A 25,227-nucleotide genomic window follows, 5' to 3' on the forward strand; every position below is an offset into this window, starting at 1 on the left:
GGAAATTATTTAATATTGATACTTTTATTTGTTGGAAGTTATCAGCCCAACGTAGAAATTTTCATTTTGGAAAGCCATTTGACTATGTCATTTGCTCACTTCTCTATTCTAGAGGTGGCTAATAATGAATGCTTCTTTTCAACTACTCTTGTGTAAGAGGCACTCAGAACTCCGTGTTAAGAAGGATTCTGAGGCTCAACTGGGGGCTTAGAGGCTAAAAACTATGTAATCAGTCAGCAGTACTTACTGTGGTAATGATAGGAATGAGGATAGGATAGGGGTGGCAACAGCACCTATGCCATAGATTTGCCGATGGAAATTGTGTTGTGAAATTGGCATAGTAGCATTGGGTTCATTTTGATAGAAATTGGCCAGAAGCTTTAGATGCTTCTTAAAAAAAAAAAAAATTCCTGACTTGTATTTGGAGAGCATGCATTCTGTCACCCTATAAATTGATTTGGGTTTTTGAAAGATAAGGGAGTCTAGGGCCAGCCTCATTTTTGCCCCAGCTAATTTTGGGATTTCATTTTTCAAGAGACTCTCTGACCCACTTTGGTTCTGAGGGCTGTGCAGTGATATTGCTTCTGGAGAAGCATTAAAAACTCCGTGTCTCTGCCAAGATCAATTTGGCTCAGTAATTGTACAGAGCTCTCCAATTTAAGGACACTTCTCACATACAAACTCTACTTGGTTCCTCATAAAAGCCCAGTGAGGTCATTCTTACTATTTATTTGTTTGAACTTTATCCCATCATTTATTTCTTTGTAATGTTTGAGGCAGCCTCACATAATTTGAGGCCGCCACTTTGTGGGAATAGGTAGAACAGGTGGAGTTATTCAGCAGTGTTATTCCCATTCTATAGATGAGGAAATCAGGATTTACAGGGTTTAAGTTACCATTCAGAGTGTCTCAAACTAGAAAATGGCAAGGCCAGGACCTAGTTTCTCCTTGTATGATCATCTAGTACATGTCACCTTTCTGCAGGTGAAATGTTCTTTTTCCTTTAGCAGCATCATCTTTATCCCATCCTGTACCAGGACATCACTGTGTATGTGTGCATGTGTATGTGTGCACTGTCACCTTAAGAATCTCCATTTGTCTTAAGGGGGCTGAAGTTGATTCTAATCAGGGTTTGGTAAAGCATCTCTCGTGGTGTGAGGGTTACTCAGAGATGCAGTCGAGTGATATGAATGAGTCTGGACACCATTACCTGCATAGGTAGGAAAATTATGGCCAAAAAAGAGTATTTAAGGATGACAGGAAATTTTTATTATTTATCCAAGTGTGTATATCTGAAGACATCATGACGATCTATTGGAGTCTCCTGTTGGTAGTCAGGGAGAACTAGCAGGTCCTAAAAAAATGACATCAATAAAAATCACTTAAAGAGCTGACATGAAGAACAAAACTCATGTTCCCCTTGAGAATGTCGTATTGCAGCTTAAGCCCACACCCCGGGCTGTCTTGGCTTCGTGATGGCATCTTGCTTTGACAGCCTTTTGTTCCCTCTAGCTGATCTTTTGGCGGCCGGTATCAGCACATCAGTTAATGTGCTCTCCCCCCTGTAGGAACTGATTTGACTGCAGTTCTGTTAGCTCATATTTTCTCCCTCATTAAAGTGCCTATCTTCAATTTGCTCGAAGGGGGTTGCCAGCCTGCAACCACTGTTGTGCTGTGATGCCCTTTGGCTGGTGATTAATCTCCCCAACTACGCAGGGCTCATTGCCTAGTTAGATTTAGTTGTACTATCAATTTGCAGTACACTAAAATATGTATCGAGGAATGCTCCCCCATTCATCAAAAAGTTATAGCTTTAATTGAGCATTTTTATTTAGGGAGTTCGGTGGCGAGCATTGCTGTGGCTGTGTAGCCAACTTCATTTCATAGGAGCAGTGGAGACACAGTTTAAAGTTCTAGCCTTCAGTGAGCCTTTCCTGTGCTCTCGAAACCTCTATGCTGCTTCTTCATTAGGAGGATGTGAAATGTCACTAGTGCTGTCACAAATGGCAGCGTTTGTGGGTGAGACCCTAAGTTAAGCCAATGTATAGGTTTACTTCTGGAGACACTAATGTTAATGTCACTTGTTGTGGTAGTGCTGCTTCCCCGTGATCACAGATGGCTGCCACTTAGCTTTGTTCCAGAAATCTGAATGTGTGACTCTGGATCTGATCTTTTTCATGATTTTGACAGAAGCTGGAGTTTGGGACACTGATATAAAGGTGAATAGATAGTTATTTCATTTAATATATCTAGACCTCCCTCTGAGATGTTTTAACCTGCCATTTTCGAGGCTCATGCGGCTTTTCCACTTGCTTTAAGGGACTTGATTCTAGTTATATAGTATCTCTGAGCCCCAGTTTCTTCATCTATATAATAAAGAAGTCAATGCTTACCTTTCAGTGGTGGGGATGATTAAGTACAGAGAAGATGATTAGCAAATAACAGCTATCAAGCTGATGAGGGGGAGGCTGGCTTAGAGTAATTTTTCAATGTAATGTTGCAACTTATTGACAGATGGTCTATTCCAGTGGTATACCTTCTGCAAAGTCTTATTAAAGATAGAAATCCTGGAGAAGTACAAAGATTAACTCATGGCATCAGATTATGGAACATGGAGTGTAGATTATCATTTAAGCGTAAATGGGGAGAGAACAGAGAAATCTTGAACTACGCATCCCAAAGTCTTTTGGCCAGAAGTGTTGAGGGGTCACACGGGAGACATAGGCATTGGACTTGACCTTCATTCATACAGCACTCATTCATTTTGAGCATCAGCCCCTGACAAGGCTGTGTTCTAGGTTCTGAGGCCACAACAGGGAACAGGATGGAGAAGGTTTCTGCTCTCAGGAAGCTTATATCCTAGCGAGGTATGGGGACAGGGGAAAAGAACGCCTACCATAAGCATAAAAGCCAAAAAAAAAAAAACACACCAGAGAGCAACAAGTGATTTGCAGAGAAATTAAATAGGGCGGTCTGGTGGCTTCTTTTTCTCTGAAGGCATAACGTTCCAGCTGGACCAGAATGACCAGAAGGCACCAGCCATGAGAATACCAAAGGGAAAGCATTCCAAGTTGAGAGACCCCCCAGGGCAAGAGCAATCGAAGGAAGAGCCACGTGGGCAAAGGGGAGGGTGTGGTAGGGAGGGGCACTGGGGGGTGTGTGTGGGAGAGATAACGGTGGGTGGCCCAGAGTGTGAGTGGTGAGGTTGGAGAGAAGTGGTTGCAGTCAGGCCACGTTCTGGAAGAGGATGCACAGGACTTGCTGGCAGATGAGTTGGAAGAGGGCATTTGAAGGAAAAGCAAAATCAAGGACAGATTCTTGATTGTTGCCTGGAGTAACAGAGTAGACGGTAGTTCTGGTTACCAAGGTGGGGAAGGCTTGGGGAGGAGCAGCTTGTGGCAGAAAACAAGAGTTTCATTGTGTTTATGTTCAATTTGAGATATCTATGCAATACCCACGTGGAGTCCGAATTCCAAAGAAACATTAGATCTGGGAAAGCAAATTTGGGACTTGTAGGCCAGTAGGTGGTATATAAGGGGAGGTGAGAAAGACAGCTAGTGAAAAGAGGCTCCAGGACAGCTCCTGAGAAACCACAGGTAGAGAGGTCGAGGAGGAGCTGGAGGAGATGTGGCCGGAGATTAGGAGGAAAACCAGGTGAGCGGTTTCACAGGAGAAAACAAAACAGCTTCCCTGTGTAGGGTGATCCTGGCAGGCCAGTGGTGATCCAGGCAGAGGCCATGGAATGAAGGGGTCCAGGGTGGGGACAGGTGGGTGGGAGGTAGAATACAGGTGCCAGAGGAAACGCTTGACAAAGGACAAAGGCCTTTGTGATTCCAACAGCTTGAGGGGCACTAGATTCTCCTCCTGGAAAGAGCAAGCTCTTGGTCAAGGCAAGATCCCTGAGAACTATCGGTTTTGAGGCCTTTCCCTTCCCTGTTACCAAATCAGCTTTCTCTTTAGTGCCAGCCTTAACGTGAGCAGTAGCCCTGGAGTGATTTTGCGACTGAACCTATTTCTTTTCCTTCAACCTGGAGCCTGCCTGGGCATGTCTGTGTAACTGAAAAAGGCCTTCAGGGTAGGTGAGATAGGAGGCCAGGCTTGGAGGAAGGATAAGGTTTGGGTAGATGGAATAAGGGTGTGGTGTATGGGGAGGGGAGTAGAAACAATCCAGTTAGGAAAAAAATCAGCACTGTAATTAACATGGTAGTGAAAACGCCAGTAAGTAGTACAGCAACAAGGGGAGCCTGGGCCTCACTTTTTACTCACGTACCTCCTCCTGCTCAAAGAGATTTGAAGCCACCTACGTGTAGACACACGTCGTAGAACCCGTCATTCATCCTACAAACACGTATTGATCGCCAGTGATGACCTCACAGCAGAGGCTGGGCTACCAAGATGGACGATCCATGACCTTCCCTCAGGGAAGACCAGCATGAAAACAGTGAACTGTCATATTAAACAGTTAACTGAAAACAGCTAACAGACAGGGGGAGAGAGGATTAACTCTGTCTGATTCGGTTTCAGCGGGAAGCTCCCAGAGGAGATGCTCTTCGGCTGTAGAAGGATGAGAAGACGTCAATCAGGAAGAGAAGAGGGGCTCGCAGGGGAGCCCCCCCTGGGCAGAGGGCACAGCAGGGGCGGACAGGGCGGGCTGAGAGCCTGTGTTGTGGTTACAGCACGGGGAGCACGGGTCCTGGTGAGCACAGTGTGGGGAACTGAGCGGAAGGGAAAACGTGTTAAGTGCTGAGACAGGAGCGGGAGACTGGGCCAAGCTGGGCTTTATTTCTGTGGGCTGTAGGGATTATAGGGGGGGTTTTTTTGGTGTCTTTTTAAAAAGAATAATTTATCGATCGTCACAGATATCCTTTGGCCTAAAATATAGGCCAAATTTTTTCAAAAAATTTGAATCGACTTTATTTTTTTAAAGCAGAACAGTTTTAGGTTCACAGCAAAATTGAGGAGAAAGTACAGAGATTTCCCATACAGCCTATACACCCTCCTCCATACATGCACAGCCTTCCCGGTTACTGACTTCCTCACCAAAGTGGTGCATTTTTTACAATCGATGAACCCACATTGACACATCATTATCACCTCAGTCCATAATAGTTTACATCACGGTTGATTCTTGGTGTTGTACATTCTATGGATTTGAACAAACGTGTAATGACGTGTAGCCATCATTATGGTATCATACAGAGTATTTTCACTGCCCTAAAAATCCTGTGTTCTGCCTCTCTTCACCCCTCCCTCCAGCCTCCAACCCTTGGCAACCACTGCTGTCTCCATAGTTTTGTCTTTTCCAGAATGTCATTTAGTTGGAATCATACAGTATGTGGCCTTTTCAGATTGGCTCTTTCACGGAGTAATATGCATTTAAGATTGCTCTGTGTCTCTTCATGACTTGATAGTTCATTTCTTTTTAGCATTGAATGATATCCCATTGCTGGATATAGCACAGTTTATCCATTCACCTACTAAAGGACATGTTGATCACTTTCAAGTTGTGATAATTATGAATAAAACTGCTGTAAACATCTATGTGCAGGTTTTTGTGGACACACAAGTTTTCAACTCCTTTGAATAAATTCCAAGGAGTGCAATTGCTGGGGATTGTATGGTAAGAGTATGTTTAGGTTTGTCTGGCTCATTGGTTTTTAAACAGAGAAATAATTGATCTTTAGTATAGAAAGAGAATCTGTAAATGTGCATATCAGTTTTTCTTTTCCACGGCTTATTTCTAGCCCTGTGGGTCCAAATGCTGAGAGAATATCGCTCCTTAGATGAATTGACACCACATCAAATAAAAATTTCTAAAACTCATATTCTTCCTTCTCCAACGCAATATTTTGCTTCATGCAAATATGCATGCACATGTATATATTCTTACACACCTCTCAATTATCTTAAGTGAGTATGAAATTATGTAGATTTACTGGATTCTTCATGGTACTTTATGTGCTAAAAAAATATTTCTTGATGTTGGTGTATTTAACAGCATGAGAGAAAAAAATACACTCTGTAAGGGTGGGAGGAAACAAACAAAAATAAAAATGAAATACACTTTAACTGGGTGTATTTTATAAAAAGTTTTTTAAAGTCAAGTGTGTGTATATGTGTGTATAAAGTTTATGTGAAAAAAACAGGAGAGCTTTGTTTCAGGAAGATCTTCTTTATCTGGTAGGTTGACATTTTTTAGCCTTCTTAAGTGAATTTATAAATGAAAAAGTAGTCACAGTTTTACATTTTATTTGCTGTAACCTTCTTTCATCAGTATACAGCACATAGTGTGTACTGATGAACCATGTGCATTGTGTTTTTAAAATCAGAACCTTTCAGAAGAGCTGGATGTCTGAGTGGCTGCAATGGTTTAGGACATAAACTGCTAAAAAATAATTTCAATACTTTTCAACAAAATCCAGTTCTCTTTGTTATATATTCCTTATGTAACACAACTGTAGTGAAAGATGTGGTATTTTTCTTTTTTTCCCTGTCTCCTCATACCCCTGAGAAGTTAATGGTTTAAGGAAAACACTCCAAGCCTAACAGATCATGTCAAATATTTGGTTTGGTAGGATTAATATTTTACTACACAGCGACAGTGGGAGCACTGTCCTAGTTTTAGGGACGATTATGTAAACTAATGAGCCCAATCCATTAGAAAAAACTTAGGGAAAGAAAAAGCTATTTATCATGTGGATTACACTGACTGTACTTAGAGGACAATGAAGTAGGTATTAAATACCTACAATGGGATTACATTTAATTAAAGTTGCTCTTTTTGTGATGCTACGGTTAATAATTATGACACTGTGCAAATGTTCAATATTTCTTTATGAAAAAACTTAATTGGTTTATTATTTTGTGCCTTGCTCTCCACTGGCTTAGAATGGACTTTTCACTTAAGTTTACCATGGTCTCTATTTTCTTTACAACAGATAGCCGATTGACTTTGTTATAAAGCAGAAACGAACACACCATTGTAAAGCAATTATACTCCAATAAAGATGTTAAAAAAAAAAAAAGTTACAATTGGCTGGGGGAGTTGTAATTGACTATCTCAGCCCCTAGAGGGAGGTGACTCTAGTATTTATTCTGGGGAGAGAAGGTGTTTAATTTCTCTGATCCTGTGCCTATTCCTTGACCCTTAACCTGGAAGGACCTATCCTTAGCATTGGGATCACTCCTGCTCCTAGAGTGGAGAACAATCTCTGGGAAGGAAAAGGAAGATAAGGACACTGGTCCAGGACTTGGCATCTGGATATATCTGCCTGAAAATTGGGGTCCATCTACTTCCTTCAACATAGCTGCCAGTAGATGAGCAGCTTTGTTGGGGCAAGTGAGTGATTCCTCTAGAACCATTTCATGCATTAGGTCTGAAATAACAATAACATGACTAATATTTCTAGAATATCAGGCACTGTTCTCAACACTCGAAAAATACTAACATAATCCTAGCAACGGTCCTGGGAGGTAAGTACTCTTATTCTCATTTTATAGAATAGAAAACTAAGGCACTTATCCAAGATCCCAGAACTAATAAGGATCAATGCTGTCATTACAAACCCAGGCAGTGGTTCCAGAATTCGTGTTCTCACCCCTATGGGAGATCCCTTCTCTGTACATACCCAGTTTCCCGAGCACGAAGAGACATTCGTAGAATTATGCCAAGTTTGATGCAAAGGGGAAAGGTGTTTTTGTTCAAAAAACACAAAAAGAAAACTGCAGAATCAAAATTTATACCATATTTTATCCATGAAAAAATACATTTTTTTTCCACATTTTAACCTGACTCCATGTCTGAAGTCAGGTTGTGCTTACAGCTTTATTAGAGGAATATTTGTCTGTCAACATAACATATCCACTTTATTAATTGTTAAATTGAACATTCATAAAATTGTAATCTTTGAAAACAATTTCTATTTTAGATCTTCACACTTCATGAGAATTCTCAAGTATGTGTGATGACTGTTTAGCTATAAAGCAAAAATGTGAAATACTTAAAACATATCTCACAGGGGAGAAAAAAAGATTTAATATGTGATTTGGGTGTATTTCAATACATTTGGTAGTATGTCAGTTGTGACTTCCAAAGGTAAGAGTTCTTAGGACTTTGATGTTTTTTAAATGGCCCTGAATTCTCTTCTTGGACTCTCAGAAGCACCTTTTAACCATGTCTCTCTCCCTCACCCCTATTTATACATTATCTGGTTAAGGCTACTTATTTTCCCTTTAGGAAGCCAGATAAGCTCATCAAGTCTTTAAAAATAGCAACAGTATAGAGTATCTGGGGAAAGCTGTTTGTCTTCAGAGTGATTTTGCCCCGTCATTGATCAGTTGAGGTTCTCACTGCGTCACTGAAGTATGTGTCAGCCCAGAGTCATTCAAGCAAACTGGGCAGAGTCTTTAATATTTGGAAATAGATACACAACAGCAATGCAGGTGTGTGGGTTTGGTTAAAACTCATATTGGCACACAAGCATAGCCCTGTGAAAATGCTGTTTTATATGGTGAAGTGTTATTTGTTTTCCCCCACTGACATGTTGAAACCAGCTCCTTTAAGGAAAGGAATACAGTTTCAGAGAAACTTTTTAACAGAGTTCCCAAGAGTCTGCAATTAAACACATTCACACTAAGTAAAAGCATTTTCAACCAAGAAAGAAGGAAATGTTTTTCTAGAATAAGTGAAATATGATCAATATTTTTACTTAAAACATAAAAGAATTTTTATACTGTTTATCTTAAATATGTTTTCAATGATATTTGTATTCCATGTCTCATTTTCATTAATTTTTTTTTTTAATCTGTAGTCAGTGCCAGAAAAGTCAGGCTGACTCTCTCTCTCTCTCTCTCTCTCTCTCTCTCTCTCTCTCTCTCTCTCTCTCTCTCTCTCACACACACACACACACACACACACACACAGAGGCTCTCACACACACACACAAGCTGAGAATTTTGCTTTTGTCGCTTTTCTCTAGATCTCTACCTTAGGGCATTTCTCTGCTACCTGGCAAGTCCACACAGGTTTCGTAGGGAGAAGCATAAGAAGTGAAATTCAGACTGAGTCTGCCAGTTGCTGACAGCTCTGTGGAAGGTTCATTGTGACAAGAAGTTAAAATAATTTCATAAGATGAAATTTATGGATCGTCAGTGAATTTCTGTTACTCATGCTTTGCTTATTCTCTTTAACCAAAGAAAGAAAAATAAATTTTTATATGGCCTTGGAAATACTATGAGTTTTGTTTTGAAATCAATAATAAATTTTAATTAGAAGTATATTCTATTTATGAAGTCAGTTTTCCCACCCAAATTTAAAGAGCCATGTGACCACAACTATTCTATATTCCTTCATCTCTCAGGTGATGATACATTTATGTGGTCATATTTCTCTATGCGATTTTTTTTTTAAAGTTACTTAACTATTCTTGGGAACTTTGAGATATGAATCTATTCTAGAGTTCCCAGGAATCTGACAGGTAGATTAGATATGATTTCACTGGCGAAGGAGATGTTGTTATTGTTTTATTTACTGGGCTATTTGTAGGAAAATAGCATAGATTTTAGTTATTCCCTCTGGAAATGCCGAGTCTTTGGATGAAAAGTAAAAATAAACAAGGTTCAGAATTGTTGCAGTGAAAGCTTCTCAAGACATGATGACTCTGAAATGGTAGGACCTTAAATTCCTATATCACTCAAAGAAGCAATTATGCCCTAATCTCCTCTGAGATAACCAATGGCATAGGAGAAGGGATGTTACAGACTGCAGGCGTGACACATTTTTGTGGTACTTAGTATGCATTTATAAAACCTGGCTGTCTGGTTTACATACTCTGGTCTGTTCATCTGTTCATTGTTTCCCACTTGTTCTTTCATTTGCTTCCCTTGGAAGTAGCACATTGAAAAATTCAATAATTTATGGCTTGGCACTTACTTATGAGACATCACAAAGACTTCTTTCCTCCTTCCTTTCCACAATTGTCCTTGTTTGCCTACTTATGTTAGTCGGTAGGCTCAACCCATTGATCACCTGTTGACAGGTGGGTATTAGATCCACCCAGAACTTCCATTCCTTGACTTATATCAGTATTTTTAAAACACATACTAAAAAGGCCTTTGTGATTTGTGGGACTGGGCCAGAGCTTTCCATTTATGAAAATTATATGCAGCAGGCTTTGCTCCCCAGAAAAGCTGAAAGTAACAAACAATACCTCATGTTTTATGTACTCTATGGATACCTGGCAACTCACTGAATTACATATAGTCATCCCTCGGTACCCGCAGGGGATTAGTTCCAGGACCCACCATGGGCACCACAATCTGTGGACACTCATGTCCCTTTTATTAAATGGTGTAGGATGGTGGGCCCTCTGTATCCATGGATGGGGGGGGGAAACAGCGGTTACGGAGAGCTGGCTATATCTGATCCCATTTCTGGGACAGTCAGTAGGTGGATCTATGAGAGCCATGAATTCTGCAGTTATGTTTTTAAAGCTGTGGTACTAGACTCTAATAAAGGATAAATAGAAGGAAAAGATTATTTTGAAGGGGAGAGAAAGGACTTTGATAGTATCAAATGCCACTCAGGATGTTCAGATGTTCAGTTTTAGCCCCTGGCAATTTATAGTTTAGTGTTTGTGAACAACTGAAGGTTATCCCTCCCTGAGCCTCCACCAGAGACAGCCCAAGCCTTCCTGCTTTTTCTGTGTGTTTTGCATCAGGCGGTGTTATTTTGAAGGTAGTTAGAGTTGTTTCGGGGAAGATGAGTTGGCAGCAAGGCAAATTGATATAATCGTGGAGCAAGTTGCTAAAGACCAGGAAATAACTGTTAAAATTTACAGTGTTCTTTCATATGTATTAAAACAACAATAGCAGAAATAAAAGACTGAACTAAATCACTTAGGAGGAACTGTGTTCAGTTTTCTATGATGCCTACAAATCCTTTTCTGTATGCATACGTGATTTCATATGATTATAATCATACTGTAGTTAAACTTTTTCTCTTGTCTTTTTCAAGTTACAAATAACCATGCTTTTATATAATCTATAATGATCACTTTTGGTGGCTGCATAATTATTAAATAAGTCTTCTACCCTTGATGCTTGTGTGGAAACTAAGAGACGGTAGAATCTACATCAGGGCAGGGTTTTGCGCCTTCACTTCTGGTTTTCTCTAATGAAAAGCAATGGGGAGATGGCATGATGGCCACCTCTCGTTGGGAAGCTTGTCTCCAGATTCTGATTGGCACACTCATCCACTGAACTCAGACTCCTGCAGTCAAGGGTGGACTCTGCCCCACACCTACTCCTTGTACCTTTCTCTAAAACTTTCAATCCTCTTGAAGATGTAAACCCAGCTATGTGGAGAAAAGGGAACCCTCCTACACTGTTGATGGGAATGTAAATTGGTGCAGCCACTGTGGAAAACAGTATGGAGTTTTCTTAAAAAACTAAAAATAGAGTTTCCATATGATCCAGCAATCCCACTCCTGGGCATATATCCAGAAAAGATGAAAACTCGAATTCGAAAAGATATATGCACTCCAGTGTTCATAGAGGCACTATTTACAATAGCCAAGACATGGAAGCAACTTAAATGTCCATCAGCAGATGAATGGATAAAGAAGATGTGACATATATATGTATGTATATACACAATGGAATATTACTCAGTCATAAAAAAGAATGAAATAATGCTATTTGCAGCAACATGGATGGACCTAGAGATTATCATGCTAAGTGAATTCAGAGAAAGACAAATATCATATGATATCAATTATATGTGAAATCTAAAAAAATGATACAAATTAAAAACAGAAATAGACTCACAGACACAGAAAACCAACTTATGGTTACCAAAGGGGAAGGGGGGAGAGAGGGATAAATTAAGAATCTGGGGTTAACAGATACACACTACTATATATAAACTAGATAAATAGCAAGGACCTACTGCATCACACAGGGAACTATACTCAATATCTTGTGATAACCTATAATGGAAAAGAATCTGAAAAAGTATATATATATGTGTGTGTGTGTGTGTGTGTATATATATATATATATATATATATATATATATATGTGTGTGTGTATGTAGAACTAAATCACTTTATTGTACACCTGAAACATTATAAGTCAACTATACTTCAATTAAAAAAAAAGGAAAATATAAACCCAGCTAAATAGTCGCATCTTCAGTATTATCAACGGAAACATTAATTCTTAGCTAAACCCTCAGATGGGATTGGTTGACTGTGGAATAAGAGCAGGACTGAGATGTAGGAATGGGTATTTGCCAGACGAATAGAGGTGCCAGGACAGGAGATGGACAGAGGAGGCTGATTGTCCAGTGTTGCTCGGATCGGCTGTGTCTGTTCACCTTTGCAGCTCCTCTTAAACAGGACGGAAGATTTTGCTGTGGAAGCTGACATAGCTGAGCCGGGGCCCCCGGGCTGCGAAGTCGTCGTCAGCAGGTTGCACACCTTGAGCCCCACTGCTGTGGTGCTCTCGGTTCTCCTCTGATCACAGCAGTGAGTTGTTTGTGCTGATCATGTCCCCATTAGAACTGAGTTTCCAGCCTCAGATAAAGGTCACCCTGCCTGAGTTCCAGTTTTTAGTCACTTTTTTCAAGGAAGACAAAGTAACACTTTACTTCAGGCATACTTGTTGTGAAGGAAAAGTAAAAAGCTGATAGTGTTTTTTGATTCATTTCTTAGTGAGTCATTAAAATCTGCCTAAAAATCATAGACTTAAATTTCTATTGTTCTTTTTATTAATCATCATGAAGGCTGTCAATAATGGCAGTGCTTTAAAAGAAAAATCATCCGGGAACATATGTATATGTATAACTGATTCACTTTGTTATAAAGCAGAAACTAACACACCATTGTAAAGCAATTATACTCCAATAAAGATGTTAAAAAAAAAAAAAAAAAAGAAAAATCATCCAACCAGTTGACAAAAGCCAGCATGGTTTTGGAAGCATCCCCCCAGGGCTTGTGGGTAGAAGTCCACAAGCTTTCTATTAGGGAGAAAGAAAAATAATCGGTTTAGTTTTTTTTTTTTAACTAACTTTAGAAAATAATGTATGTGCATCCACACATTCTGCTGAGTATATACTGTGTACTCTGAGGCATACACAGATGAATAAAAACTGACCTTGTACTTGGAGAGCTTAAAGCCTAGTGGAGAGTTGGACCTATAAACACATCATCGTGCGCAGTAGAATGAATGCTATAAAAGAGGAATGTATATGCATAAAATTCTTTGGCGATCCAGGAGAAAAAACACTCAGGCATGCGAGAGAAAGTTAGGCAGACTGTGCTTGAGGGGTGACCTTTCAGTTCACACGTGAAAGATGAGCAGAAGTTTTCCAGGCAGAGGAGGTAGAAATTCTAGAAACAGGGAACAGGATGTACAAAGGCAATGAGGTATGGCAGAGCTACTGTGTCTGGGGAGCTTCAAGTGATTCAATATTTCTGACAAGTACATATTTTACTCTTATTGGAGCGTAAACACGGAGGGGCACATGTCAAAGGATGAGGCAGGAGAGATAACAAGGGACTGCACTATCAAGTATTCCATTTAAAGAGATTTTGATTTTCCTATGAAAAACCTCTAAAACCTTAATGTAGGTAAGAATCCCCTGGGCACTTTGGTAGAATGCACATTCCTGGGCTTCACGTTCTGAAATCCTAAATCAGGGGGTTTGGAGAAGCCTCCCCAAATCTGCATTTCTAACAAGCATTCCAGGTAATTCAAGGATAGTAGGACAGAAACCATCCTTGAAGAAATGTTGCTGCAGCAGTGGAGAGCTACTAAATCTTGTTTCACAGGAGAGTGAAATGATTATATGCATACGATGGAGCTGGGCAGCTCTGGAAGAATAATTTGGAGTGGGGAGCAGGGAGAGAATGGAATTAACCCAGGCAGGAGGTAATGGAGGCCACGACCAGGGTGAAGCCAGTAGGGAGAAAACCGGAACAACGGTTGTTCTTTTATCACTTTATATACAGTAAAAGCTTTCCCAATTTACTTTTCTCCCATTTTCTAATTTTCCAAACTAGTGTATTTTTCTGCCACTTTTGAGCGGGATTTTCTCTTTTCTCTTCAGTTTTCTATTTCTGCCATGTACATGTCATCTGCCCTTGTTCTTCTTTAACCTTGATATATTAGCATTCTTTAGAATTCTGTGTCCTAAGAGCCACTGGTAGAGATGATTCTTGTTTCATGTTGATAGATGTTCATCCATCTCCCATCTATCACTATAATGGATGACATGATTGGCTATTGTTGTAGCTCTTATTAACTGGAATAACTTATTTTTGAAAGTTTGTTGATCCCTTTGAAGATTAATATGGTTGTCTTCTATGACATGTATGACAATACATTGGTTCAAAGAATATTTCCATGGTTGGTACCAGAAACTTGGTCGCAGCCTTTCAGTCCTCAGAGTCTAGCTAAGTAAAGACAGTAAAATCTGAATTATCTAGCCTCATATAGAGTAATGTTTCTATGTGTTGGGGGGAGGTGATCCCAAATTATAGCTAATATAATTCTTGGAAATTAAGAACATCACTTTTTACTGCACCCATATTTGGCTAATATTAAAACTGAGCTTGCTTTAAAGAGTATATGATTTTTCTGAGCAATGAAAGAAGACAGCTTTCATCTGCGGCTCAGTGGAGGGAAGCAGGTCTGGAATTCAAAACTGCTCGCATAAAATGCACAGCCTGACCAACCTGCAAGTAATAACATATATATTCAACCCAAAACAAAGCTCAGTATGGATTTATAGCCCAGTCAGCTTTGCAAGTACTCATTTGCCCAGTTGCCATAGACAGGTAAGGATTTATGTCTGGAAAAGAGACATTTTTCATTTTTATGTATAAAATTCCTGCGAGTAGAGAAGATTTCTTTTTTAAAGCAATTTTAGTATATATTTCTAAGGCTTGTAGAGCTTTTACATAATGCATTAATTTTGTTTGTCAAAAAACAGCAATCAAACTTTATCAAATTTGGGGGTTAAGGTGTGTGTCTTAAGTTTGTAAACGCTTCTAATTATTTGTAAGTTCTCAGGCACTTGAACTTTCAGGTCCTGATAAGACTGTCAAATGGAAACGAAGGGATTTTTCCTAATTAAAAATAATATAGACTTATTATTATAAAGTATAAAAAGTATAAAGAGGAATAAAATCACCATAATCCCATACTCATAAATGTCCACTAAAAATGCTTTGTTTACTTCCATCTCTTTTATTCATGTACATTCATATTTACGACATTGTAAATAATTTAGATCATAGAACTCCATTTTTTCCCTTTAAAAAAAAATATTTCAGGAGCATTTACCACTTATATTTTTAAAAAGCATTGTTTTAGTTTCCTATGGCTACTGTAACAAATACCAACAAACGAAGTGGCTTAGAACAACATATATTTATTCTCTAATAAATTCTGTAGGGTCTAAAGTCAGTTTCACTAGGCTGAAATCATGGTGTCAGCAGGGCTGAGGTCCCTCTAGAAACACTAGGTAGAATCTGTTTCCTTGCCTTTTCCAGTTACTAGAGCTGCATTCCTTGTATTCTTTGACTCTGGATCTTTCCTCCATCTTCAAAACCATCAGCATGCATCTTGCTTCAGTGTCATATTACATTCTTCTATAATCAAATCTCCTTCTGCCTCCCTCTTATAAGACATTTGTGATTACATTTAGGGCCCACCTGGATAATATAGGATAATCTCCTTGTTGTGATATCCTTAATTTAATCACATCCGCAAAATTCCTATTAAGGTAACATATTTACAGGTTCAAGGAATTAGAACCTCGTATGTTTGGAATGTATTACTCTTTCTACCACAGTGGTCTTTATTGGTTTTATAATATTTCATTTTATGGCTGTTCAATATTTATTAACAGTTGCCCTTGTCTTGTACCTTTGGGTTTTTCCCAATGTTGTACTACTACAAGGAATTCTAAGATTAATTTTCATATGCATAGATTTTTGTGCATTTACTCAATTAGATTTGTATAATTTCTAGAATGCGGACTTAGTTCAAATATATATGTGTGTGTATATTATTTATATGTATATATGCACACATATACATTTATATGTAAATATCTGTGTATATGTACACATACGTCTATATGCATGTGCATATGTATAGTGTGTGTGTTTTCATTCTCCAGATTACTTTCCAGAAAGTTGGTAAACCGTATTTATCTCCTGTGCTCTCACCAGCACTGAGTATTACCTTTTTTTTTAGTCTTTGCCAGTTAAACAGGTAAAAAATATCTGATTGATGTTTTAATTGCATTTCTATGATTTATGAAAAGTGAAAATATTATCACTTTTTATGCTTAACATCATATTTATTCTCCTATGAGTTAATATTTCTTTAAAAATTTTGTTGTTCAAATAACGTATGCTAATGCATATATAAGGAATCTAAAAAAAGGGTACTGAGAACGGACTTGAGGACACTGTGGGGAAGGGGAAGCTGGGACGAAGTGATAGAGTGGCATGGACGTATATGCACTACCAAATGTAAAATAGATAGCTAGTGGGAAGCTGCCGCATAGCACAGGGAGATCAGCTCGGTGCTTTGTGACAACCTAGAGGGGTGGGATGGGAGGAGGGAGGCTCAAGAGGGAAGGGTATGGGGATATATGTATACATATAGCTGGTTCACTTTGTTGTACAGCAGAATCCAACACAACATAATAAAGCAATTATACTCCAATAAAGATGTTAAAAAAAGAAGTTTAAACACACCTAAATTGAAACAAAATGAAAGGTTAACATTCAGAAAAAAATTTTTGTTGTTATAAAAATGATATAAATTAATAAATCCAATGATTGAAGCTTGCTTGAGAAATCCTCGGCTAAAAAATTTGTGTCTTCACTGACACATTATCCTCTGATTTGTGGAATAATTTGAGTCAACTTTAAGAATGGAATAAAATTCTGATTTCTACAGAAGCACACGGTTTCTACCTCTGTCTGTATATGTTCCCTATGTGGTACTTCAATGGAAGTTTTTACCTCTTATTTTAATGGGATAATTTTCAATAACTTTAGATGCCTGACCTGGAAAAATATTCAAGAAAAGAAGAACTGATAAATTAACCTTAATCTTATATTTCAGAAAGGTCTTAGTGTCAGCTACTAAAGGGCTAAATATAACCACACTGACCCACTTAATTGACACTTCTTATAATTGCACTGTAATTCATGCTCAGGAGCTGGATGAGAAATGATGTACCTTAGACCAAGCTTCTGGATCAAGAAACACCATGTCCTTGAAGTTAACTCCAGATTGAGAGTCTAATGTAATGATTAGTGTCTGAGGTCCACTGTTACTCAAAAAGCATTTTGGATTTCATACAAACTAGTTAGACATATATTTACATGTGTCTACAGATACACAGCTACATGTGCGTGGTTCTTTTCTGAGACTTTGAAATCTGAGGCAGTAGACCTGTCTAACAGGTGCAGTGTATATGAATAATGGTATGGGCTCATGAAATTCCAAGAGGAATAGACAGAAAAGGCTTTTTAAAACAGGTCAGGGGTCCGTCTTAAAAATACTTGCTTTCAAGTATCTTTCTAACCCTGAGCAAGTCCTTCCTCCCTTCACCCCTTGTCTTAACATTCATCCTAATGGTGTATTGAGGATTAAAAGATGGAGATACAGCCCCTGTCCTCTCGGAGCTCTTACTCTAAGGGGGAGTGATCTGCAAACATATAGATTCTGATATGGTGGGGGAACACTTTTCATGCAGGAGCTCTCAGGAGCAGAGCTCAATAGAGGGATACCTAACCCAGTAGGGGTAAGGAGGCTCGTCTACAGTAAGTGGCAAGGAAGTTTGGTCTTAAAGCAGTCTAGAAGTTAGCCTTCCTATTTGTCAGATGTTGGCGTTGGTCTCGAAGCATTGCTCTCTGCTCCATAATTGGATTGCTTAGCTCTTTTAGAGGCCAGTGCTCTGCTTGGTTTATTGATGGCTCTTGCAGACAGCTGATCTCAAACGGAGAGACACACTTTTCTCTGTTTCTTTCCCAGTAGTCTCCTTCCTGCAGGATGACCCCCTCCAGCCCTGTAAGTATGACACATTTTCTACCAGCCTAACTCCTCTCCCAGCGGAGATTAGGCTATGGGGCTTCTCCCAGGACCCTGCTTGGGAGTCAATGATTGGGTAGATAGAGTGGTAGGGTAATATGCTTACAATCAGTGATTTTGAAACCCTCCCTGGTCCTGTGAGCTGGGCTGCCACCATGCATATTCTTTTCTTTTTTTAATTAATTTTTATTGGAGTATAGTTGATTTACAATGTTGTGTTAGTTTCTGCTGTACAGCAAAGTGAATCAGTTATACATATACATATATCCACTCTTTTTTAGATTCTGTTCCCATATAGGTCATTACAGAGTACTGAGTGGAGTTCCCTGTGCTATACAGTTACGTGTTTTATATATAGCAGTGTGTATATGTCAGTCCCAATCTCTCAGTTTATTCCTCCCTCCCTTTTCCCCCTTGGTAACCATAAGTTTATTTTCTACATCTGTGACTCTATTTCTGTTTTGTAAATAGGTTCATTTGTACCATTTTTTTAGATTCCACATATAGCGATAATCATATATTTGTCTCTGTCTGACTTCACTCAGTAGGACCATCTCTAGGTGCATCCATTTCGCTGCAGATGGCATCATCATATGTTCTAATCTACTTATCTTTTGTACAAATCAAGGAGTCACTAATTTGGGAGAAAAGTGCTTCATTTCCCATGTCTATCTGTTCTCTCCTCTTTGATTTTGTGAAGTTACTGGTTATTTGCCACATTTTCTGAGCCTCTGATTCTCCTGGGATCCAGGGAACACCTGAGGAAAATATCACATTCTCTTCCCATTCTGGCTCGTATTTAGTCTGTCCTTTCCCCTCTCGGACCTTGTCCTTCAACCTGCCCTTGTGGATTATGTACTTCTCTACTTAACCTATCAGGAAAGAGAAATCAGTTTTATTTGGTTTCCTTTGTTTTATCTATTCCCTTTAGAAATCTGAATCTCTCTTGCCTTATGATATTGTTTAAAAATGTTTTTTTTTAATATTCCCAGCACGCTGTAACCCTACTTATTATCCATCTCTTAGCTTTTCAGCCGTCAGATCTAGCCCTGCAAGTTAATTTTCATTGATCTTTTTTTATCTTCCTTCATATTTTAGCAATGTAAGCAAAAAACTTTGCTTAGTAATTCTAGAAGAGCTTTCTTACAACCCGTTCCCATTGATGCAACTTTCTTTACATTTCTAGCCCAGCTTTTAAGCTTTATTTCTTAAGGTATACAGTGATTACAAGCATTGCTCATTCAGGATGGGCCATGTGCTCTTCACACTACTATACTCAAACTCTCAAGACAGCATTTAGAAGATGACCAAAGTACGCTTGTAGGTATGGACAGCCTTGGGGATGTAGTCACTTCTGGGTACTCTGATGACAAGAGTGGACAGAGATCAAAGTAAATTTATAGCAGAATCCCCAGACCAGGCCATGATCAGAATACATTTTGAAACTCCATATTAACTCCACTTGCCCTCGTATCTTTTCACTGGACATGGCCTCGTGGCAAGAGTGTCAGTGCAGGGAGCTGACAGCTTCCCATGCCTCACGCTTACACTAGAAGACTTAATCTCCTATAGTGTCTAAGTTCAAGGTGAGGCTCCAGGGATATTATCCTTAATGCTGTTCTGTGTAGGGTGAAGGAAACCCTACTGAATAAGCATGGGGCAGCGGATGGGACGTAGACAGGAGAATTCAAGTCAGTGAAAAGAACCTGGAATTTTGTATATGTAGGAGAGGGGTGAATAGTGAAGAATTTGACCCTTCATTAAATACTTACCTCATCTTGAGCTAGCATTTCAGGAGCTTGACAAGCTTATTTTTCAATCTCATTCACCTTTCTCGTGAAAACAATGACTGATAATATCAGCCTGATTAAATGAATGAGCATTCTAGATCACAAAACTTGTCCACTGCTGTATAGGCTTAGTTGTTGTGCAATACGTAGAAAATCTGACTGGATATTTGTATAGTGACCTAGATCAGCTGTAGTCTTAAGAATTTCCAATAATCTCAATTCCTTCTTAGTTCCGTAGCCAGAGTTTTACTGCATTTGCAACTAAAATATAGTTTCTGCTCATATAATTATTTTGTCTGTAGAAAAATGTCAGCAGTTCTGACAATTTTAATTCTTGTATTTGCTGACTGCATTACCTTCTGAATCATAAGTTCCCAAATCAAGTCAAACAGGTTAGAAGACAATTACACTTCAGTGTCACACCTACTCCTACTCTTAAAGGAGTGTGGGAATATATCAGCCACTTTCACTATATTAACTAATTCATTTCCGGCTCTTCACGCACTTTACCAAATTTTATTTTTCATTTTGGATACAACCCCAATTCTCAAAGCCTTTGAAGTGCAAAAAACATTAAAGTAAACATTAAATGTTTAAAGTAAACATTGAAGTAGTTTAAAATACTCAGGTCTTTCCCCAGCACTTTGAGAATCTGCACGGTGGATTCCCCAAAATGTACAGGGTGGAGAGAGTTATGACATCTGCTGCCCACAGACCAAAATATGTATTATTCAGTCAAGAGAAGAAATTAATGTTTTATTGATTTATCCATTTTATTGCTATCATTTTTATGGGTGTTGCCCACATATGTAGGCTTTTCTGGAAGGACCATGGAGGATATGAGAGTTGGCGGTGCAGAGTTGCCCCAGAGTTAAATCATCCAGAAGTTGACTCTCACCCACTGTATCACTACAGTTTACCTCTGCTCAAACACCCACACAGGAAGTCCTTCCTTGTTGTTTCAGCCTTTTTCATCTTTGCATTTGAAGGTTCTTCCACATGGTAGTTATTTCAGTATTCAAGGACAGCTGTTGCTTGTTCCCTGAATCTTTTCTTTTCCACATTCACCAGAGTTCCTTCAACCCACAATTTATATAGCACACTTTCAAGTCCCCTTTCACCAGCTTCACTGTTCTGCTCTGAGCAGCCTCTGATATGTAATTATCTGGATACCTAAAAAGTGAGCACAAACATTTTTCCCCTGGGCTTATCTTTGGGGATGGGGTAGGGGGTAGGATTCAAAGAGAGTTTCCCCTGGATTTGGTTGTGACATTTCTTAAAGCCATGTTAAGACCTGAAGAATGTTAGCCTAACACTTCTGTTTCCAGTTACAGAATATAGATAAAAATGAATCAATAAGAGAAAGTCTTTAGAATTTAAAAATATCCTCATGGGATTCTTAAAAATTCAGGATTCTTTGAGAAACTCAACTGACCTGCTAAAACTGATAAATTTCAGGGCATCTTAAAAGAAAGAATAGGTACCTGAGCATCTGAAGTGTCTCCATCCAAAAAGCATGTCTTGAACGCTTACATAAATCAGGAACTGTCAGACTGTAGAAGTACAGAGATCAATAAAACATGACTTTAGCCTTGAGGAAGCTCATAGACTAACAGGAAAGGCAGCAGTGAACAGTCAATTGTAATACAGTGTGACCAGCACCCCTGTAGAGGCATCTTCGGAGTGCCATGAAAGTAGAGAGTATGATGTAGGATGCCCTCTGCTCCAGTCTTGCATCTCTCTGCATGGTATTCTTTTAGCTTCTGCATATGGCCAACATTTATGTGCATTGTGCTCTAGACACTGCATGAAGGGCTTTATGTATGTCATCTCATTTATGTGTGTGAACCTCTTAGAGGTTGGTCCTATCATGGACCCCATAAAAATAGGGAAAATGGGCAGACATTAAGTGACTTGCTTAAGGTCACAGTAAGTGTTGGATGCAGAATTCAAACCCAAGATTTTTGCTCTTAAGCAATGCTCTATACTACCTATCTCAGAGAAAGCCTTTATCTAGAGTGGTGGTTCTCAACCAGGAGCAATTTTGCACCCCCAAGGAACATTTGGCAATGTCTGTAGACATTATTGATGATCGCAACTGGCATCTAGTGGGGAGTGATCAGGGAGGCTGCTAAACATCCTGCAATGCCCAAGACAGTCCCCCAAACAAAAAACTATCCAGCCTAGAATGTCAACAGTGCTGAGGTTGGGAAGCTCTGCTCTGGGGTATGGTACTATCTTTGAGTCAGCCTTTAAAAAATACTTTTTTGAATATTTAAAAGCATTTTTTTAAGAGAAGACATGGCTTAGTATGGGGCAAAAAATATTGGACCAAGTCCCTAAGTATCTGGTGAAGTGTATTTTGCCATGTAAAATTGAGAAAATATTGTCTTCTTTGTCTACCTTTGTAGATTTCAAGGATCTGAGGAGGCCCATCAGAAATGCCTAGAGTGCTTGGGGTGAAAATATTTCTGGGGGTCCCCAGAATTAAAGAGCATCTCAAAGTAGACTCCTGTTCTTTGTTTAGCCCCATCCCTTGTCAGCTGACCCCCCCATCCCCTTTTTCCTCACCCTTATATTTCTATAAGCAAGTTTGTTCCCAGTATTTACTGGTTGAACTAAACCATTTTTTAAACGTTATTTTTGCTTAAACATTTTTTTAAATTTATTATCTCTTGCCATATTACACCAGATTAAAGTAGCTAATTTAAATTCTAGTGTTTTCTTTATGTACTTAATCATAAGCATTGGTGGGTTTGGGGAGTTATTGGAATCCTGTGGCTTTCTTCGAAATGAATAACAGTAACATTGGTTCAACCTCCCCTTCATTCCTTCCTTTCAAAGTCTTAACACTCATGGCAGGAAAATGATTCTAGCATTGGTTAACTAAGTGCCAGGTCGTATCTTCACAGGTCGTGGTTGACCAGTCCCTAGATAGGGTGAAGCCAGACAGGTGTGCGCTGCAGCAATTCATCAAATGTTTGTAAACTCGTAAATTCAGTTTACTGAGGTTTTAGGTGAGTGTGGCATTCCCTCGGCGTGCTTTTCCTACACGACAAACAGCGTCCCTCGGCAGAGCCATTACTGACTTTCTTGGAGTGTTTTCCTGGTGATCCAGTCTTCAGTGAATCACGCCTCAGCCTCCAGGTGTGCGCTCTGCACTCTCCACCACCGGTCTCCGGAGCGCGCTGGGTTTATTTCTTTGGAGGGACCGATCCACCAGGGGCTCCGCGCTGGGGGCGCGGCGGCGGGAGATCCTACGGTGTCCCGGTCCTCCTGGGCTCACGCACAGGTCCCGCCTGCTCCCTTTCCCATGAGGCCCCGCTCCTATGGGGAGTGTCTGCGGTGGGGACCGGTCCCGCCGCCTGGCCCCTTCCCGCTGAGGCTGCACAAAGGTGTCCGGCTGGAGTCCGCCAACAGGCCAGCTTTCTATAAGTGCTTTTAAGTTTCCCTTTTTCGAGGAGGGGCGAAGAAGAGGAGCTTTTGCCATTTACATTCCTTTCCTTGTATGTAGATACCGAGAGGAAACTCAGCACTGGGCATGTTCGGATGTTGAATGGTTTTGCTGATAAGCACCAGCCTCCCGGAACCAAAGACTTAAACTAGTCCTCTCCCCTGCCCATCCCCACCCCCCCGCAGGAGCTGCAAATGGTATCTGCCAAACAGATGACAAAGTACCTTGGACTGAATCACACACAGACAACATTTTGAGCCGAACGCACGGCCCAACTCTTGTAATTACTGTTTATAGCTGGCCAAGGCTGACCAGGAGAGGGCAAACCCAGGAGGAAACAAGTTTCCTGAACCTTGGAGAAATAGCTGTATGTTGATTAAAGGCTAGGACGGGTACTTCTCACTCACGCTCCAAGTTGTTCTCGAGATCACAGTTCGTAGCACGTTTCCTCTGGAGGCAGTGAGTAGATAATTGGGATCTTTTTTGTCTTTTTTTTTTTCCCCCCTCCTCTCTCCGTTTTGGTCTTATGGCCTTGAACCCACAGTGAATTGAAGCAAGAAAGAAATGGATATGTCTGACCCCAATTTTTGGACTGTGCTCTCAAACTTTACTTTGCCTCATTTGAGGAGTGGGAACAGGCTTCGGCGAACACAAAGGTAAAAAACTTGGGGGTCCTTTAGCCTGGAGAGGGAATGAATGCTTTGGCTTAGGAGGCTGCGCGGCTGCTTGGGCCCCCTTAGCAACTGGGGTTTTGTTGATTGGGTGACAGTTTGAAAAGTTTATACTCTGCTGGGGGGCCCTGGTTCAGGTGTTCCCTCCTCTGCGGTTTTCCTGGGTCATCCTGATGAATGTGCTTTTCGGAGTTCTTCAGAAATGTGGAGAATCAGACCTCGAGTTGTGAGTGGTGGGGAGAGAAGGGAAGGGGGAGGAGATACTTTCTCCCTCTCTTTGATCTGATCATTTATCCGTTTCATTCACTCAGGCGTTGGAGTTTCTGCTACTCTGTGTAGAGCCTTTCAGATGCTTCCCTCTATGAAATATTTAACCTTTATACGATGCAAATGTACAATTCAAAGAGAGCTCAAGTTTGTCTGTTTCATATTGTCTGCTTAAAGAGAAAAGTCTGCATAACTTTGCATTTTTTTAAATTGATTTGCTGACATTTATTTCTAAAAATAGACCGGCCATTTCATTTTGTAACATATATTTGTTAGAATAGGTGAAAAGAAGAAAGACTTAAAATCAAGGTGAAGCTCATGCCACAAGTGAAAGACAGTTGAGAGTTAGTTGCTGACACTTGGGTGAGAGAAAATGATTTTAAAGCAGGTGTTTCTCCTCTCTCCACATTTGTGTCCAGCACAGACAGGTGGCATGATTTTGGTTTTAGTGGGGCACACCCTTTGAGTTGTGTAAATATGGATTCTTTGTTTTTCTTCAAAACTTGCCTTGAACATACACGTGAACATGCACGAGGGCAAGGGTGTAGTCAAATAAACAGGATGCTTGGCTATCAGATTGGGAGATCATCTCTATGCTCCAGTGTTTAAAGAACACAGGAAGATGGTTCATTGTGTTTGGTTATACCAGTAACTTTTTGTAGCATAAGTGCAAATACATAATACTTTGGAAAACTTAGTAGTTTTTGCTTTTGACATTTCTCATGGTATTTCTTAATTTTCAGAAGCGTCCTGGAATACCCTGACATATGCTGTTTATACATACACAAACGTGTGTGTGTGTTTGTGTGTATGTGTCTCAGAGAGAGAGAGAGAGAGAGAGCATGATTGCATCGATTTTTAAGTTATACTTACCTTTTAATGCAACTTGAACAATATTGGTGCCACTAAACCGTATGATTCTAAA

At 39.8% G+C, this 25,227-nt stretch overlaps 1 protein-coding gene across 10 annotated transcripts in view; it reads left to right on the forward strand.

Moving 5' to 3' along the window:
* The window catches only part of MAST4 (microtubule associated serine/threonine kinase family member 4), a 569,167-nt gene that overhangs the window by 380,384 nt on the left and 163,556 nt on the right, over positions 1 to 25,227 (forward strand). The window contains exon 1 of one of the 10 annotated variants that reach the window (XM_057539997.1): positions 23,397 to 24,020. The exons of 8 other annotated variants lie outside the window; for them this stretch is intronic. In XM_057539997.1, the coding sequence (XP_057395980.1) occupies positions 23,929 to 24,020 (92 nt within the window). In that variant the 5' untranslated portion in view covers positions 23,397 to 23,928. Of the gene's footprint in view, positions 1 to 23,396; positions 24,021 to 25,227 lie in introns of those variants that run through there. One more of the 10 variants, XM_057540001.1, reaches the window with a different exon arrangement.

This window comes from Balaenoptera acutorostrata, chromosome 2 (genome assembly GCF_949987535.1).
Source record: "Balaenoptera acutorostrata chromosome 2, mBalAcu1.1, whole genome shotgun sequence".
In the NCBI taxonomy this organism is placed as follows: Eukaryota; Metazoa; Chordata; class Mammalia; order Artiodactyla; family Balaenopteridae; genus Balaenoptera; species Balaenoptera acutorostrata.